The 16,498-nt window shown below is 41.7% G+C and overlaps 1 protein-coding gene across 1 annotated transcript in view; it reads left to right on the top strand.

Moving 5' to 3' along the window:
- Positions 1-15,524, top strand: part of LOC308095044 (uncharacterized protein) — a 59,321-nt gene extending 43,797 nt beyond the window's left edge. Inside the window, exons 60-87 of the mRNA XM_080441966.1 lie at positions 48-163; positions 313-374; positions 807-964; positions 1,076-1,512; positions 1,966-2,036; positions 2,132-2,325; positions 2,983-3,045; positions 4,241-4,356; positions 4,506-4,567; positions 5,000-5,157; positions 5,269-5,705; positions 6,162-6,232; positions 6,328-6,513; positions 6,583-6,627; positions 6,658-6,955; positions 7,932-8,002; positions 8,098-8,351; positions 8,505-8,713; positions 9,086-9,156; positions 9,252-9,798; positions 10,299-10,369; positions 10,464-10,974; positions 11,345-11,415; positions 11,511-12,153; positions 12,530-12,600; positions 12,696-13,233; positions 13,611-13,681; positions 13,778-15,524. Of these exons, the coding sequence (XP_080298092.1) occupies positions 48-163; positions 313-374; positions 807-964; positions 1,076-1,512; positions 1,966-2,036; positions 2,132-2,325; positions 2,983-3,045; positions 4,241-4,356; positions 4,506-4,567; positions 5,000-5,157; positions 5,269-5,705; positions 6,162-6,232; positions 6,328-6,513; positions 6,583-6,627; positions 6,658-6,955; positions 7,932-8,002; positions 8,098-8,351; positions 8,505-8,713; positions 9,086-9,156; positions 9,252-9,798; positions 10,299-10,369; positions 10,464-10,974; positions 11,345-11,415; positions 11,511-12,153; positions 12,530-12,600; positions 12,696-13,233; positions 13,611-13,681; positions 13,778-14,027 (5,852 nt within the window). The 3' untranslated portion in view covers positions 14,028-15,524. The remainder of the gene's footprint in view (positions 1-47; positions 164-312; positions 375-806; positions 965-1,075; positions 1,513-1,965; positions 2,037-2,131; positions 2,326-2,982; positions 3,046-4,240; positions 4,357-4,505; positions 4,568-4,999; positions 5,158-5,268; positions 5,706-6,161; positions 6,233-6,327; positions 6,514-6,582; positions 6,628-6,657; positions 6,956-7,931; positions 8,003-8,097; positions 8,352-8,504; positions 8,714-9,085; positions 9,157-9,251; positions 9,799-10,298; positions 10,370-10,463; positions 10,975-11,344; positions 11,416-11,510; positions 12,154-12,529; positions 12,601-12,695; positions 13,234-13,610; positions 13,682-13,777) is intronic.
- The last annotated feature ends 974 nt before the right edge of the window (positions 15,525-16,498 follow it).

The raw sequence follows: 16,498 nt of genomic DNA, 5'->3' as shown, positions 1-16,498 counted from the left end.
AGTAATATCAACTTCCAGCAACTAATTTTGTCCTATCTTTTGTGCTCCAGCATCAGTGGCAACGATCGCGCTGGAATTCAAACTACAGCAAAACTTCACAGCAGATCTTGAAAATCCAAACTCAGCTGCATTCCAAAACTTATCAACCCAAGTTGCCACAGCGGTAAGTTCAAACTGTATGACCTGTCAAATATTACTCAAGGACTCTACAGGGAATTCATTCTACATTATTACGTTTTATTATTATTGAATAATACTAATATATACACATGCGTGCGTATTCGCAATATGTTTTCTGTGTTCTTTTCACAGCTGGACAATCTGTATAGAGCACAATATCCTAACTTCTTTCGAACTGTGATCAATGGCTTCAGGTATGTTCTTGACATGACATCTGATGGACCAAATAATTACAACATTGATAACTTTAAGATTGACATCTAAAGTTTGTAGTAGTGGCCCGTTTTGAACAAAATGCCTCAGATCTTGAACGCATTGTCCGATTGCCCGATTTTGACATTACCCTATTATAGCGCCACCAGGAGGCAGATGTTTCCAAAACACATTTTATTCCTACAGATTGTCACGCAAACATCATGCAAATTGGCACACATTATCTCTATAGTCATGTGATCAATATGGATCTTCATATTCCATCAACATTGCTGGCCCACAATAACCTACCTGACCTGGACCGAGGAGCACTTTTTCTAATTACATAATGTGACGATGGGAAAACTGGGATCATAAAAATATGACACAATCCATAAAATTTAAAATATATGACAATAATTATCTTTTCACAGCCCTGGTTCAATTGTGGTTAATGCGACCCTGCAATTTAACGATGCCAACTCTACGTTACCAACAACCAATGCTGTGGCAAACACTTTAGTGGAGGCTGCGACAAACAGCAGTTCAGGCTTGTCCCTTCCTGTGAATCCATCAACAGTTGTGGCAACAAGTATGTGTTTTTTGTCTTTCCTTTCAAATCTGACAGAAAGCTGCAACCATTGCTGCTTTTATTGCTACTCAAGGTTATGCACTAATTTACACTGCTTTTGTTTTTTTATAGGTACAGAAACAACAACAGTTGCTCCCACCACTGCTGCCATTGTTACGACCCCTCCCACCACAGTTGCAAATGTAACGGTTGCTCCCACCACAGTTGCAAATATTACGGCCGCTCCCACCACAGTTGCAAATGTAACGGCCACTCCCACCACCGTTGCAAATGTAACGTCCGCTCCCACCACAGTTGCAAATATTACGTCCGCTCCCACCACCGTTGCAAATGTAACGTCCGCTCCCACCACAGTTGCAAATATTACGTCCGCTCCCACCACAGTTGCAACTGCTACGGTTGCTGCCACCACTGTCTCGACAGATGCTCCTACTGCTGATGAAGACACCGTAACTCTTAAGTTTAGTCTCGACCAAACCTTCAGCTCTGATCTCTCCGACTCATCTACCACAGCGTTTAAGACTTTGGCTGCCACAGTGGTCTCACAAGTAAGACAAATGATGTGCTCGTTGTACTCAAGCAAGAACATTCTAAATTCTAACTTATTATCAATATGCAATGCAGGCAGGAATGGAGCTTTTACTATGTATTTATCTAATTTAAGTCAGATGTGAATTGATTGATTGATTGATTGATTGAATACTTTGTTAGCAGTTTGCAAAAGGTACAGGTACAATAATGCTAAAAGCATAACACAAAAATCCCTGATGGCTTGTTTCCATTGTGGTCCTTCAAGTAAATAATGGCATTAATGCAATTTTTCGGTGGATGGATATTTTTTCGGTTTGAAGGAAATCAGAAAAATGAAAGAGAAAAAGGGGGGGGGGGGGGTAAACATTATTAAACTTCACAGCATTGCAGTGTAGGTTAGCATTTTGTAGTTGGGAAACAATATTTCCATCAGCAATTGAGCTAAACCAATTATCATTCTTCTCTTTCAGGTAAACACGATTTACAGCAGCAGCAGCAGTGGCACTACAACTTTCAAACGCTCTATAGTCGACAGTTTCACGTAAGACAGAGTTTTGATTAATTGCTTACGTTCAATTATGAGTTTGGCAATGATTTGCAATTTAAAAGTCACATTCTCTTTCTCACACATTACAGGTCAGGATCAGTTGTTACTCAAATGAGTCTGGTGTTCCCAAAAGACTCCGTTCCTTCTACAAGCACAGTAGAAACAGCGATGAATACTGCAATTAGCAGTGGTTCCACCTCCCTGAACGCCATCTCCGGCACCGTTAGTGCAACCGTTACCACCACTGCTGCACCTTCTACTACGCTACAGACTACACCACAAAGTAATACGCTACAGTCATTAAATGTAACTTTATCATTTAATGGTAAAGTTACATTTAATGTGATGTTAAACAAAAGTTTAACATCACCAGGGCTGCCTCGAAGACATTGTTTCATGCTTCAGATATTATGCATTTTCCCCAGTAAATTAAGCTGGATCAATTAAGGTTGAGGCTCAATTAATATTCAACCAAGGGAATGCAGCACCAGATGCAACTTGTGTCTGAAACTCTTGTGGAGGCTGCATCCTGCTCTAATTTCTCCCTTCCCGTGAACACACAATCTATTGTTGCCAAGGGTAAAAAAATCACACCCAGTGTGAAGTGGGCGGTGTGGTCACAGTGGTCATCACAGTGATGGAAGAAGAGATGGAAGAAGTGATGGAAGAAACCATAACTTTAAAAAAAACAAATTTATGTTTTTTTTAAAGTTATGGTTTCTTATACAGGGCTGGATGTGTCATGTTTCCCTAGCCAATCACAGTCCTGAATAGACACGGTGCAGGGTTAGGAGGGGTACATTTGTGGCCAATCACAGCGCAGGATTTGGTGTGCAAATATCCAAACCTCACATAAAAGAAAATATAACAATACAACTTCTTGTGATGAACTATGTATTAGGGTAAGCACTGATGTAACGTCTTTCTTTTTACATTGTAGTTGTGTCATCAACTCAAGCGACAACAGCCGCACCTTTAACAACGATCATTGCAACTTCTCCAGGTAATGCAATTTAATCAACAGTCATTTCAACTTTGACTCCTGTCAAATATAGCTGAACCCTCCAAAAAAATCAATGAACAGAAATGTCTTTATATTAAAGACATTGTTAACAGTCTTAGAATCAGTAAAAAGAAGAAATCCATTAAGCTAAATATTCAGGCATTTGAAAGTGGGCTATATATCTCATGTACTGTCTATATTATACTGTCTCATTTAGGCTATACATTTCCAAAATTCCACAAGTTTAACATCACCAGGGCTGCCCCGAAGACATTGTATCATGCTTCAGATATTATGCATTTTCCCCAGTAAATTCATTAGCCAATAATTATAATATGGACTCATTGCAGCAAGATTGTTTTCTTCAGAAAGTGCAGCTCTTCATGGTAAATGGAGTGATTGTTATTGTGAGAGCGAATTGCATCTTCCAAACATGATTCCAACAAATACAGCTGTTGAACGCTATATTGTAGTTGAGAATTTATGCATGTGAATACAAACAATTTTCAGTCAATGTCTTAGTTACACAATATGTTCTTCTAGTGAAGTATTGTTATACTCATGGGTGAGTTTCTTTTATAAAGATCACCATTTCCATTTAGAGAAAAGACTGCTGTAAACTGACCCCTTGCATTGCTTCATTAGCAAAGGGAAATAGCCATCTTCAGTATAATCTGGCTCACAAGATCAATGTTAGTGTATCAAGATATGAACTGCACCATGGTCTTGTCTCTAAAGGGAATGAAATCACCAAGAGAGTATGAAACGTGTAGACTTTTGTTGATATTCGCAGTATGCATGTACAGAAACAACACTCCTCATAAACCGACTTGTGCACACATGCCGTGTCTGTGCCATGATTAAGATGTCAATATAAATAATCAATAAAGCATATACATATTGAAATGATGTTTAATACCAATATGCCAGACGAGTATCTGGATATTGGTATATCCCGGACCCCTAAACACAACCTGACCATCAGTCAATGCTATTGACCTCACAACAATAATACACCATTCTATTTACCACTAGTTATTACACCTGTTACTACACCTACCGTAATTGCTATTACATACAATATCAAGTGAAACAATTTAATCATGGGTCATTACATCTGTATTGCAAATTAATCTGACTTCGTCATTAGTAATATCAACTTCCAGCAACTAATTTTGTCCTATCTTTTGTGCTCCAGCATCAGTGGCAACGATCGCGCTGGAATTCAAACTACAGCAAAACTTCACAGCAGATCTTGAAAATCCAAACTCAGCTGCATTCCAAAACTTATCAACCCAAGTTGCCACAGCGGTAAGTTCAAACTGTATGACCTGTCAAATATTACTCAAGGACTCTACAGGGAATTCATTCTACATTATTACGTTTTATTATTATTGAATAATACTAATATATACACATGCGTGCGTATTCGCAATATGTTTTCTGTGTTCTTTTCACAGCTGGACAATCTGTATAGAGCACAATATCCTAACTTCTTTCGAACTGTGATCAATGGCTTCAGGTATGTTCTTGACATGACATCTGATGGACCAAATAATTACAACATTGATAACTTTAAGATTGACATCTAAAGTTTGTAGTAGTGGCCCGTTTTGAACAAAATGCCTCAGATCTTGAACGCATTGTCCGATTGCCCGATTTTGACATTACCCTATTATAGCGCCACCAGGAGGCAGATGTTTCCAAAACACATTTTATTCCTACAGATTGTCACGCAAACATCATGCAAATTGGCACACATTATCTCTATAGTCATGTGATCAATATGGATCTTCATATTCCATCAACATTGCTGGCCCACAATAACCTACCTGACCTGGACCGAGGAGCACTTTTTCTAATTACATAATGTGACGATGGGAAAACTGGGATCATAAAAATATGACACAATCCATAAAATTTAAAATATATGACAATAATTATCTTTTCACAGCCAAGGTTCAATTGTGGTTAATGCGACCCTGCAATTTAACGATGCCAACTCTACGTTACCAACAACCAATGCTGTGGCAAACACTTTAGTGGAGGCTGCGACAAACAGCAGTTCAGGCTTGTCCCTTCCTGTGAATCCATCAACAGTTGTGGCAACAAGTATGTGTTTTTTGTCTTTCCTTTCAAATCTGACAGAAAGCTGCAACCATTGCTGCTTTTATTGCTACTCAAGGTTATGCACTAATTTACACTGCTTTTGTTTTTTTATAGGTACAGAAACAACAACAGTTGCTCCCACCACTGCTGCCATTGTTACGACCCCTCCCACCACAGTTGCAAATGTAACGGTTGCTCCCACCACAGTTGCAAATATTACGGCCGCTCCCACCACAGTTGCAAATGTAACGGCCACTCCCACCACCGTTGCAAATGTAACGTCCGCTCCCACCACAGTTGCAAATATTACGTCCGCTCCCACCACCGTTGCAAATGTAACGTCCGCTCCCACCACAGTTGCAAATATTACGTCCGCTCCCACCACAGTTGCAACTGCTACGGTTGCTGCCACCACTGTCTCGACAGATGCTCCTACTGCTGATGAAGACACCGTAACTCTTAAGTTTAGTCTCGACCAAACCTTCAGCTCTGATCTCTCCGACTCATCTACCACAGCGTTTAAGACTTTGGCTGCCACAGTGGTCTCACAAGTAAGACAAATGATGTGCTCGTTGTACTCAAGCAAGAACATTCTAAATTCTAACTTATTATCAATATGCAATGCAGGCAGGAATGGAGCTTTTACTATGTATTTATCTAATTTAAGTCAGATGTGAATTGATTGATTGATTGATTGATTGATTGAATACTTTGTTAGCAGTTTGCAAAAGGTACAGGTACAATAATGCTAAAAGCATAACACAAAAATCCCTGATGGCTTGTTTCCATTGTGGTCCTTCAAGTAAATAATGGCATTAATGCAATTTTTCGGTGGATGGATATTTTTTCGGTTTGAAGGAAATCAGAAAAATGAAAGAGAAAAAGGGGGGGGGGGGGTAAACATTATTAAACTTCACAGCATTGCAGTGTAGGTTAGCATTTTGTAGTTGGGAAACAATATTTCCATCAGCAATTGAGCTAAACCAATTATCATTCTTCTCTTTCAGGTAAACACGATTTACAGCAGCAGCAGCAGTGGCACTACAACTTTCAAACGCTCTATAGTCGACAGTTTCACGTAAGACAGAGTTTTGATCAATTGCTTACGTTCAATTATGAGTTTGGCAATGATTTGCAATTTAAAAGTCACATTCTCTTTCTCACACATTACAGGTCAGGATCAGTTGTTACTCAAATGAGTCTGGTGTTCCCAAAAGACTCCGTTCCTTCTACAAGCACAGTAGAAACAGCGATGAATACTGCAATTAGCAGTGGTTCCACCTCCCTGAACGCCATCTCCGGCACCGTTAGTGCAACCGTTGCCACCACTGCTGCACCTTCTACGGCCGCTCCCACCACCGTTGCCACCACCGTTGCCACCACCGCCGCTCCCACCACAGTTGCAAATGTTACGGTCGCTCCCACCACAGTTGCCACCACCGTTGCCACCACCGCCGCTCCCACCACAGTTGCAAATGTTACGGTCGCTCCCACCACAGTTGCCACCACCGTTGCCACCACCGCCGCTCCCACCACAGTTGCAAATGTTACGGTCGCTCCCACCACAGTTGCCACCACAGTTGCCACCACCGCCGCTCCCACCACTGTGGCAAATGTTACTGTCGCTCCCACCACAGTTGCAACTGCTACGGTTGCTGCCACCACTGTCTCGACAGATGCTCCTACTGCTGATGAAGACACCGTAACTCTTAAGTTTAGTCTCAACCAAACCTTCAGCTCTGATCTCTCCGACTCGTCTACCACAGCGTTTAAGACTTTGGCTGCCACAGTGGTCTCACAAGTAAGACAAATGATGTGCTTGTTGTACTTAAGCAAGAACATTCTAAATTCTAACTTATTATCAACATGCAATGCAGGCAGGAATGGAGCTTTTACTATGTATTTACTGTATCTAATTTAAAGGTGTCATGACATTCATTTTCACTTTTTTTATTTTCAATGTTTTATTTGGGGTTTTATGACCTCAATTACATCCAAAAAACCTGAACTTAGAACATTCAGTGGATTTTCTGTGGTCTGGGGTTTTCTGAATAATTAGGCTGAAAAGTAATCTGAGCTTGGCCCTTCGACAGTGAGGTCACAGTCGATTAATCCCGCCCACTCTCCTCCTCGCCCCTCCCCTCCCCTATCCTTTCCTTTGGGGGGGGCGGAGCAGAGGCGATGATTGACAGGCAAAATCCCTCACCAGCGACACCCGCATGCAAAGATTTCTTTTTTCATTGCAGTTGAAAAGGCTTTAGAAATGTGAGAGAAAAACACCTGCCATGGATCACTGGAATGGAATTTTCACTTAAAACTTTTTGTACACTTTTGAAGGACCAGGACAAAGACTTTGAATGTGGTGTAAAAGTGAATGTCATTAAACCTTTAAGTCAGATGTGAATTGATTGATTGATTGGATTGATTGATTGATTGAATATTTTATTAGCAGTTTGCAAAGGTACAGGTACAATAATGCTAAAAGCATAACACAAAAAGCCCTGATGGCTTGTTTCAATTGTGGTCCTGCAAGTAAATCATGGAATCAAGGCCTTTTGTCAGTGGATGGATATTTCTTCGGTTTGAGTTTGAAAGTTATTTTGGGTTCAAAGAAAAAGAAAGTCAGTTCAACACAATAAATGAAAGAGAAAAGGGTGGGGGGGGGGGGGTAAACTTTACTAAACTTCACAGCATTGCAGTGCAGGTTAGCATGTTCTTGTTGGGACAATATTTCCATCAGCAATTGAGCTTAACCAATTGGCATTCTTCTCTTTCAGGTAAACACGATCTACAGCAGCAGCAGCAGTGGCACTACAACTTTCAAACGCTCTATAGTCGACAGTTTCACGTAAGACAGAGTTTTGATCAATTGCTTACGTTCCATTATGAGTTTAGCAATGATTTGCAATTTAAAAGTCACATTCTCTTTCTCACACATTACAGGTCAGGATCAGTTGTTACTCAAATGAGTCTGGTGTTCCCAAAAGACTCAGTTCCTTCTACAAGCACAGTAGAAACAGCGATGAATACTGCAATTAGCAGTGGTTCCACCTCCCTGAACGCCATCTCCGGCACCGTTAGTGCAACCGTTGCCACCACTGCTGCACCTTCTACGGCCGCTCCCACCACCGTTGCCACCACCGTTGCCACCACCGTTGCCACCACCGCCGCTCCCACCACAGTTGCAAATGTTACGGTCGCTCCCACCACAGTTGCCACCACCGCCGCTCCCACCACAGTTGCAAATGTTACGGTCGCTCCCACCACAGTTGCCACCACCGCCGCTCCCACCACAGTTGCAAATGTTACGGTCGCTCCCACCACAGTTGCCGCCACCGTTGCCACCACCGCCGCTCCCACCACTGTGGCAAATGTTACTGTCGCTCCCACCACAGTTGCAACTGCTACGGTTGCTGCCACCACTGTCTCGACAGATGCTCCTACTGCTGATGAAGACACCGTAACTCTTAAGTTTAGTCTCAACCAAACCTTCAGCTCTGATCTCTCCGACTCGTCTACCACAGCGTTTAAGACTTTGGCTGCCACAGTGGTCTCACAAGTAAGACAAATGATGTGCTCGTTGTACTTAAGCAAGAACATTCTAAATTCTAACTTATTATCAACATGCAATGCAGGCAGGAATGGAGCTTTTACTATGTATTTATCTAATTTAAGTCAGATGTGAATTGATTGATTGATTGATTGAATACTTTTTCAGTGGATGGATTTTTTTTTCCAGTTTGAGTTTGAAAGCTTGTTTGGGTTTAAATAAAAAGAAAATCAGTTCAACACGAAAAATGAAAGAGAAAAGGTTGGGGGGGTAAACTATATGAAACTTCACAGCATTGCAGTGCAGGTTAGCATGTTCTAGTTGGGAAACAATACATCCATCATCAATTGAGCTAAACCAATTGGCATTCTTCTCTTTCAGGTAAACACGATCTACAGCAGCAGCAGCAGTGGCACTACAACTTTCAAACGCTCTATAGTCGACAGTTTCACGTAAGACAGAGTTTTGATCAATTGCTTACGTTCCATTATGAGTTTGTCAATGATTTGCAATTTTACAGTCACATTCTCTTTCTCACACATTACAGGTCAGGATCAGTTGTTACTCAGATGAGTCTGGTGTTCCCAAAAGACTCAGTTCCTTCTACAAGCACGGTAGAAACAGCGATGAATACTGCAATTAGCAGTGGTTCCACCTCCCTGAACGCCATCTCCGGCACCGTTAGTGCAACCGTTGCCACCACTGCTGCACCTTCTACGGCCGCTCCCACCACCGTTGCCACCACCGTTGCCACCACCGCCGCTCCCACCACAGTTGCAAATGTTACGGTCGCTCCCACCACAGTTGCCACCACCACCGCTCCCACCACTGTTGCAAATGTTACAGTCGCTCCCACCACAGTTGCCGCCACCTCTGCCACCACCGCTGCTCCCACCACTGTGGCAAATGTTACTGTCGCTCCCACCACAGTTGCAACTGCTACGGTTGCTGCCACCACTGTCTCGACAGATGCTCCTACTGCTGATGAAGACACCGTAACTCTTAAGTTTAGTCTCAACCAAACCTTCAGCTCTGATCTCTCCGACTCGTCTACCACAGCGTTTAAGACTTTGGCTGCCACAGTGGTCTCACAAGTAAGACAAATGATGTGCTCGTTGTACTTAAGCAAGAACATTCTAAATTCTAACTTATTATCAACATGCAATGCAGGCAGGAATGGAGCTTTTACTATGTATTTACTGTATCTAATTTAAGTCAGATGTGAATTGATTGATTGATTGGATTGATTGATTGATTGAATATTTTATTAGCAGTTTGCAAAGGTACAGGTACAATAATGCTAAAAGCATAACACAAAAAGCCCTGATGGCTTGTTTCAATTGTGGTCCTTCAAGTAAATCATGGAATCAAGGCCTTTTGTCAGTGGATGGATATTTCTTCGGTTTGAGTTTGAAAGTTCTTTTGGGTTCAAAGAAAAAGAAAGTCAGTTCAACACAATAAATGAAAGAGAAAAGGGTGTTGGGGGTAAACTTTACTAAACTTCACAGCATTGCAGTGCAGGTTAGCATGTTCTTGTTGGGACAATATTTCCATCAGCAATTGAGCTTAACCAATTGGCATTCTTCTCTTTCAGGTAAACACGATCTACAGCAGCAGCAGCAGTGGCACTACAACTTTCAAACGCTCTATAGTCGACAGTTTCACGTAAGACAGAGTTTTGATCAATTGCTTACGTTCCATTATGAGTTTGCAATGATTTGCAATTTGACAGTCACATTCTCTTTCTCACACATTACAGGTCAGGATCAGTTGTTACTCAAATGAGTCTGGTGTTCCCAAAAGACTCAGTTCCTTCTACAAGCACAGTAGAAACAGCGATGAATACTGCAATTAGCAGTGGTTCCACCTCCCTGAACGCCATCTCCGGCACCGTTAGTGCAACCGTTGCCACCACTGCTGCACCATCTACGGCCGCTCCCACTACCGTTGCCACCACCGTTGCCACCACCGCCGCTCCCACCACAGTTGCAAATGTTACGGCCGCTCCCACCACTGTGGCAAATGTTACGGCCGCTCCCACCACTGTGGCAAATGTTACGGTCGCTCCCACCACAGTTGCAAATGTTACGGTCGCTCCCACCACAGTTGCAACTGCTACGGTTGCTGCCACCACTGTCTCGACAGATGCTCCTACTGCTGATGAAGACACCGTAACTCTTAAGTTTAGTCTCGACCAAACCTTCAGCTCTGATCTCGCCGACTCATCTACCACAGCGTTTAAGACTTTGGCTGCCACAGTGGTCTCACAAGTAAGACAAATTATCTGCTGGTTGTACTTAAGCAAGAACATTCTAAATTCTAACTTATAATCAATATGCAATGCAGGCAGGAATGGAGCTTTTACTATGTATTTATCTAATTTAAGTCAGATGTGAATTGATTGATTGATTGATTGAATACTTTTTCAGTGGATGGATTTTTTTTCAGTTTGAGTTTGAAAGCTTGTTTGGGTTTAGATAAAAAGAAAATCAGTTCAACACGAAAAATGAAAGAGAAAAGGTTGGGGGGGTAAACTATATGAAACTTCACAGCATTGCAGTGCAGGTTAGCATGTTCTAGTTGGGAAACAATACATCCAACATCATTTGAGCTTAACCAATTGGCATTCTTCTCTTTCAGGTAAACACGATTTACAGCAGCAGCAGCAGTGGCACTACAACTTTCAAACGCTCTATAGTCGACAGTTTCACGTAAGACAGAGTTTTGATCAATTGCTTACGTTCCATTATGAGTTTGTCAATGATTTGCAATTTGACAGTCACATTCTCTTTCTCACACATTACAGGTCAGGATCAGTTGTTACTCAAATGAGTCTGGTGTTCCCAAAAGACTCGGTTCCTTCTACAAGCACGGTAGAAACAGCGATGAATACTGCAATTAGCAGTGGTTCCACCTCCCTGAACGCCATCTCCGGCACCGTTAGTGCAACCGTTGCCACCACTGCTGCACCATCTACGGCCGCTCCCACTACCGTTGCCACCACCGTTGCCACCACCGTTGCCACCACCGCCGCTCCCACCACAGTTGCCACCACCGCCGCTCCCACCACAGTTGCAAATGTTACGGTCGCTCCCACCACAGTTGCCACCACCGTTGCCACCACCGCCGCTCCCACCACAGTTGCAAATGTTACGGTCGCTCCCACCACAGTTGCCACCACCGCCGCTCCCACCACAGTTGCAAATGTTACGGTCGCTCCCACCACCGTTGCCACCACCGCCGCTCCCACCACTGTGGCAAATGTTACTGTCGCTCCTACCACAGTTGCAACTGCTACGGTTGCTGCCACCACTGTCTCGACAGATGCTCCTACTGCTGATGAAGACACCGTAACTCTTAAGTTTAGTCTCAACCAAACCTTCAGCTCTGATCTCTCCGACTCATCTACCACAGCGTTTAAGACTTTGGCTGCCACAGTGGTCTCACAAGTAAGACAAATGATGTGCTCATTGTACTTAAGCAAGAACATTCTAAATTCTAACTTATTTTCAATACGCAATGCAGGCAGGAATGGAGCTTTTACTATGTATTTATCTAATTTAAGTCAGATGTGAATTGATTGATTGATTGATTGAATACTTTTTCAGTGGATGGATTTTTTTTTCTTTCAGTTTGAGTTTGAAAGCTTGTTTGGGTTTAAATAAAAAGAAAATCAGTTCAACACGAAAAATGAAAGAGAAAAGGTTGGGGGGGGTAAACTTTATGAAACTTCACAGCATTTCAGTGCAGGCTATCATGTTCTAGTTGGGAAACAATACATCCATCATCAATTGAGCTAAACCAATTGGCATTCTTCTCTTTCAGGTAAACACGATCTACAGCAGCAGCAGCAGTGGCACTACAACTTTCAAACGCTCTATAGTTGACAGTTTCACGTAAGACAGAGTTTTGATCAATTGCTTACGTTCCATTATGAGTTTGTCAATGATTTGCAATTTGACAGTCACATTCTCTTTCTCACACATTACAGGTCAGGATCAGTTGTTACTCAGATGAGTCTGGTGTTCCCAAAAGACTCGGTTCCTTCTACAAGCACGGTAGAAACAGCGATGAATACTGCAATTAGCAGTGGTTCCACCTCCCTGAACGCCATCTCCGGCACCGTTAGTGCAACCGTTGCCACCACTGCTGCACCGTCTACGGCCGCTCCCACCACTGCTGCACCTGTTGCCACCACAGCTGCACCTGTTGTCACTGTTGCCACCACTGCTGCACCTGTTGTCACCACTGCTGCACCTGTTGTCACTGTTGCCACCACTGCTCCACCTGTTGTCACCACTGCTGCACCTGTTGTCACCACTGCTGCACCTGTTGTCACCACTGTTGCACCTGTCGCAACCACTGCTGCACCTGCTACGGACGCTGCCACCACTGTCTCGACAGATGCTCCTACTGCTGATGAAGACACCGTAACTCTTGAGTTTAGTCTCGACCAAACCTTCAGCTCTGATCTCTCCGACTCGTCTACCACAGCTTTTAAGAATTTGGCTGCCATTGTGGTCTCACAAGTAAGACAAATGATGTGCTCGTTGTACTTAAGCAAGAACATTACAAATTCTAACTTATTATCAATATGCAATTGAGGCAGGAATGGAGCTTTTAAAATGTATCCTACTATATAATTGGAGTAACCTCTGTCTGTCTGTCTGTCTTGGGTCGACCGGGTATGGGCTAGTTTATCTAATTTAAGTCAGATGTGAATCAAGTAAAACATGGAATTAATGGAATTTTTCGGTGGGTATTTCTTCTGTTTAAGTTTGGAAGGGGGGGGGGGGTAAGCTTTATTTAACTTAACTGCATTGCAGTGCGGGTTAGCATTTTCTAGTTGGGACACAATATTTCCATCAGCAATCGAGCTAAACCAATTTGCATTCTTCTCTTTCAGGTAAACACGATTTACAGCAGCAGAAGCAGTGGCACTACAGGTTTCAAACGCTCTATAGTCGACAGTTTCACGTAAGACAGAATTTTGATCAATTGCTTACTTTCCATTATGAGTTTGGCCATGATTTGCAATTTAAAAGTCATAATTCTCTTTCTCACACATTACAGGTCAGGATCAGTTGTTACTAAAATGAGCCTGGTGTTCCCAAAAGACGCAGTTCCTTCTACAAGCACAGTAAAAGCAGCGATGGATACTGCAATTAGCAGTGGTACCACCTCCCTCAACGTCATCCCCGGCTCCGTTAGTGCAACCACTACTGTTACGGCCGCTGCCACCACTGCTCGGCCATCAGTCTTCTCCGTGGCCGTGCTGCCAATTATTGTACTCTATGTTGCACATCTACTGGCTGGGTTATAGCTGCCATCATAGGTGACATTAGTTGACCCATTTTATACTGCTACTAAGTGTGGAAGAAAACTCTAGGCTTCAATAAGAAGCCAAATAGAATTATGCGCAATGAATTTTACCAGTGTAATATTTTGTGGTAAAAAGATGTGTATGTGTTATGGACATATGTATAGGACAGTATTTCCCCCATTTTATTGCTTGTGTGCCAATTCCATTTTAATTAATGGAAATTGTACGAAGGATTTCTAAAGCTTTAACTGCAGACTATTATTAATATAAAAAGGGCAAAGCAGAATTAATGAGGGGAAAGGAGAAATGCAAAGACATCCATTTGGGTGTTTTATAATTAGTCAACATTTTCTACTGAATGTTTATTTATTTGAGAAAAGTAAATATTGTTTAATACAACTTAATATATAATGTATATAAGCTAACAGAGCAGTACGTATTTTAATCCTATGATGTGTGTGTACTTACTTTGGTTAGGGGTGTCAATGAATCTTTATGCCTATATTTGCAATGTGTGGTTGAGGAGTTACTATAGCAAGGTGAGTGGACGCACATCTTTGGATAGAACAGAATAGAATACTTTATTGGCAACAGAAAGCACAGTATCACCAATTAAAAGGACATAAATGGATTAATCACATAATGTATTTAACAATATTATTGGTTTACAATTTGAACAAAAGAACTGGTATGGTATGGTTGTGAAGAAAACAACAAGCCTGCACAATCTACATCTGTAATCATGTTGATGATAGCTCACTATAATAATTGTATTTAAAAACAGCATGCATGTTCTAAAAAGTATAGTAAAATTACTATAGTATTCGTCAACTGCAGTACAACTAAGTGATGTCAAAAGCACACACCTGGTGCTGGGTCATAAAGAAATGCTCCCATTTAAAAATCCCATTTTTTAATATAAGAACACAATTTTTATCCCACGATTTTGCAACCCTATTTTTTACACCCAGTGCCAATTGTCTATGTAATCCTGGGCACTACCTTCCCTCTGCCAACCTAGGGAGGCCAGGGCCGAGCTCATGCCTCCTTCAATGCATGAGAGCCAACTGACCTTCTTATCACCTGACAGGGGAGAGTTTCCCTGTTTGGACGTAGCGTGGAAGGAACACGTTATTCCAACCAGTTCCCTTCCCCTCCATCAGGCGCCCCAGCTGGCCAGGGGCACTTAATCTATCAATTTTATTTATTATTTTGCCAAATCACAAACCACAACTGTGTTCCAAAAATAAAATAATGTTTTAGGGTTAGTTGTTAATTTTCTCTCTTTATTATTATTTTTGTTGTTGCTATGTAGTGAGTTTGGAAATATTTTTAACTTGGCAAGGTGACTATGCAGTGCTTTCTTATTGTGTCATTCCAGAAACCTAAAATATGTATTTTTTTTAATGTCAGCATGAATGAATTGTTGTTTTATTTTAAACTGTCTAATCAGAAATAAACTGTATGTTTCAAATAAAAAGCATATTATTTGCATAATGTGTCAGTTGTTATTCAGCAAACTGGAGTGACAAAATTATCTGCGTACACTGTAATAAATTATATTATGCATCCATAATAATGTTCAATAGCAATAATCATAACACATAAATCATTTTATAATCACTCACAAGGTAAAGTATGACCAGTTTTTGTAGTATAGTCTGTTGAGTTTGATGCAGTTTTTTTAAATTAGGTATTAAAAAGGTCTTAAAAGTCCTTAAATTGTCACTTTACTGTCATCTGGGGACCCCCCAAAATCATGTGGCGACCCCCCTGGGGATCCCGACCCACAGGTTGAGAACCACTAGCCTATTTGATGGTTACACGGTCCAATAATGGGAACAATCTGATGAGTCTGATAATCAATCAAGTTGTTTTACAGTCTAATTTTATTTTATTTTACAATTACATTTTACACCAGCTAAATGTTTCATCTAATGCTTATCTTATACCGGATCGTCAAGACCAGTGGCACTGTGTGCAGCCATGGCCCTGAGACAGAAACCTGTCATTACGTCCCTCTGTCACTCAGTGCTCTACAGATATAGACTAGATAGACCAGTCGTATTGCATTGCTTGTCAACTTGACATATGATTGTATTCGGGTGATTGTAGTAAACATACTGTCATGTGATGAATGGAAACTATTTGTTCACTGTCAGTGTTAAAATAACACTCATGTACAAATGACACAAATGGTCACACAAATGGTCCATTTGGTGACATTATTTTGTACACTTAAGTTCATACAGTGCATACATACTGTACAGTACCTGTCGGATCCTTATGATGTGGGACCGGCTGGCTTGATTTATGTTTTTATAACTGCATTTTCAGGGTAGAACACCTGACACACACAGAGAGAGAGAGAGAGAGAGAGAGAGAGAGAGAGAGAGAGAGAGAGAGAGAGAGAGAGAGAGAGAGAGAGAGAGAGAGAGAGAGAGAGAGAGAGAGAGAGAGAGAGAGAGAGA

This window comes from Gymnoscopelus braueri (genome assembly GCF_963280865.1).
Source record: "Gymnoscopelus braueri genome assembly, chromosome: 2".
Lineage (NCBI taxonomy): Eukaryota > Metazoa > Chordata > Actinopteri > Myctophiformes > Myctophidae > Gymnoscopelus > Gymnoscopelus braueri.
The sequence above is the reverse complement of the archived record's forward strand: the minus strand, read 5'-3'. Positions and strand labels throughout refer to the sequence as shown.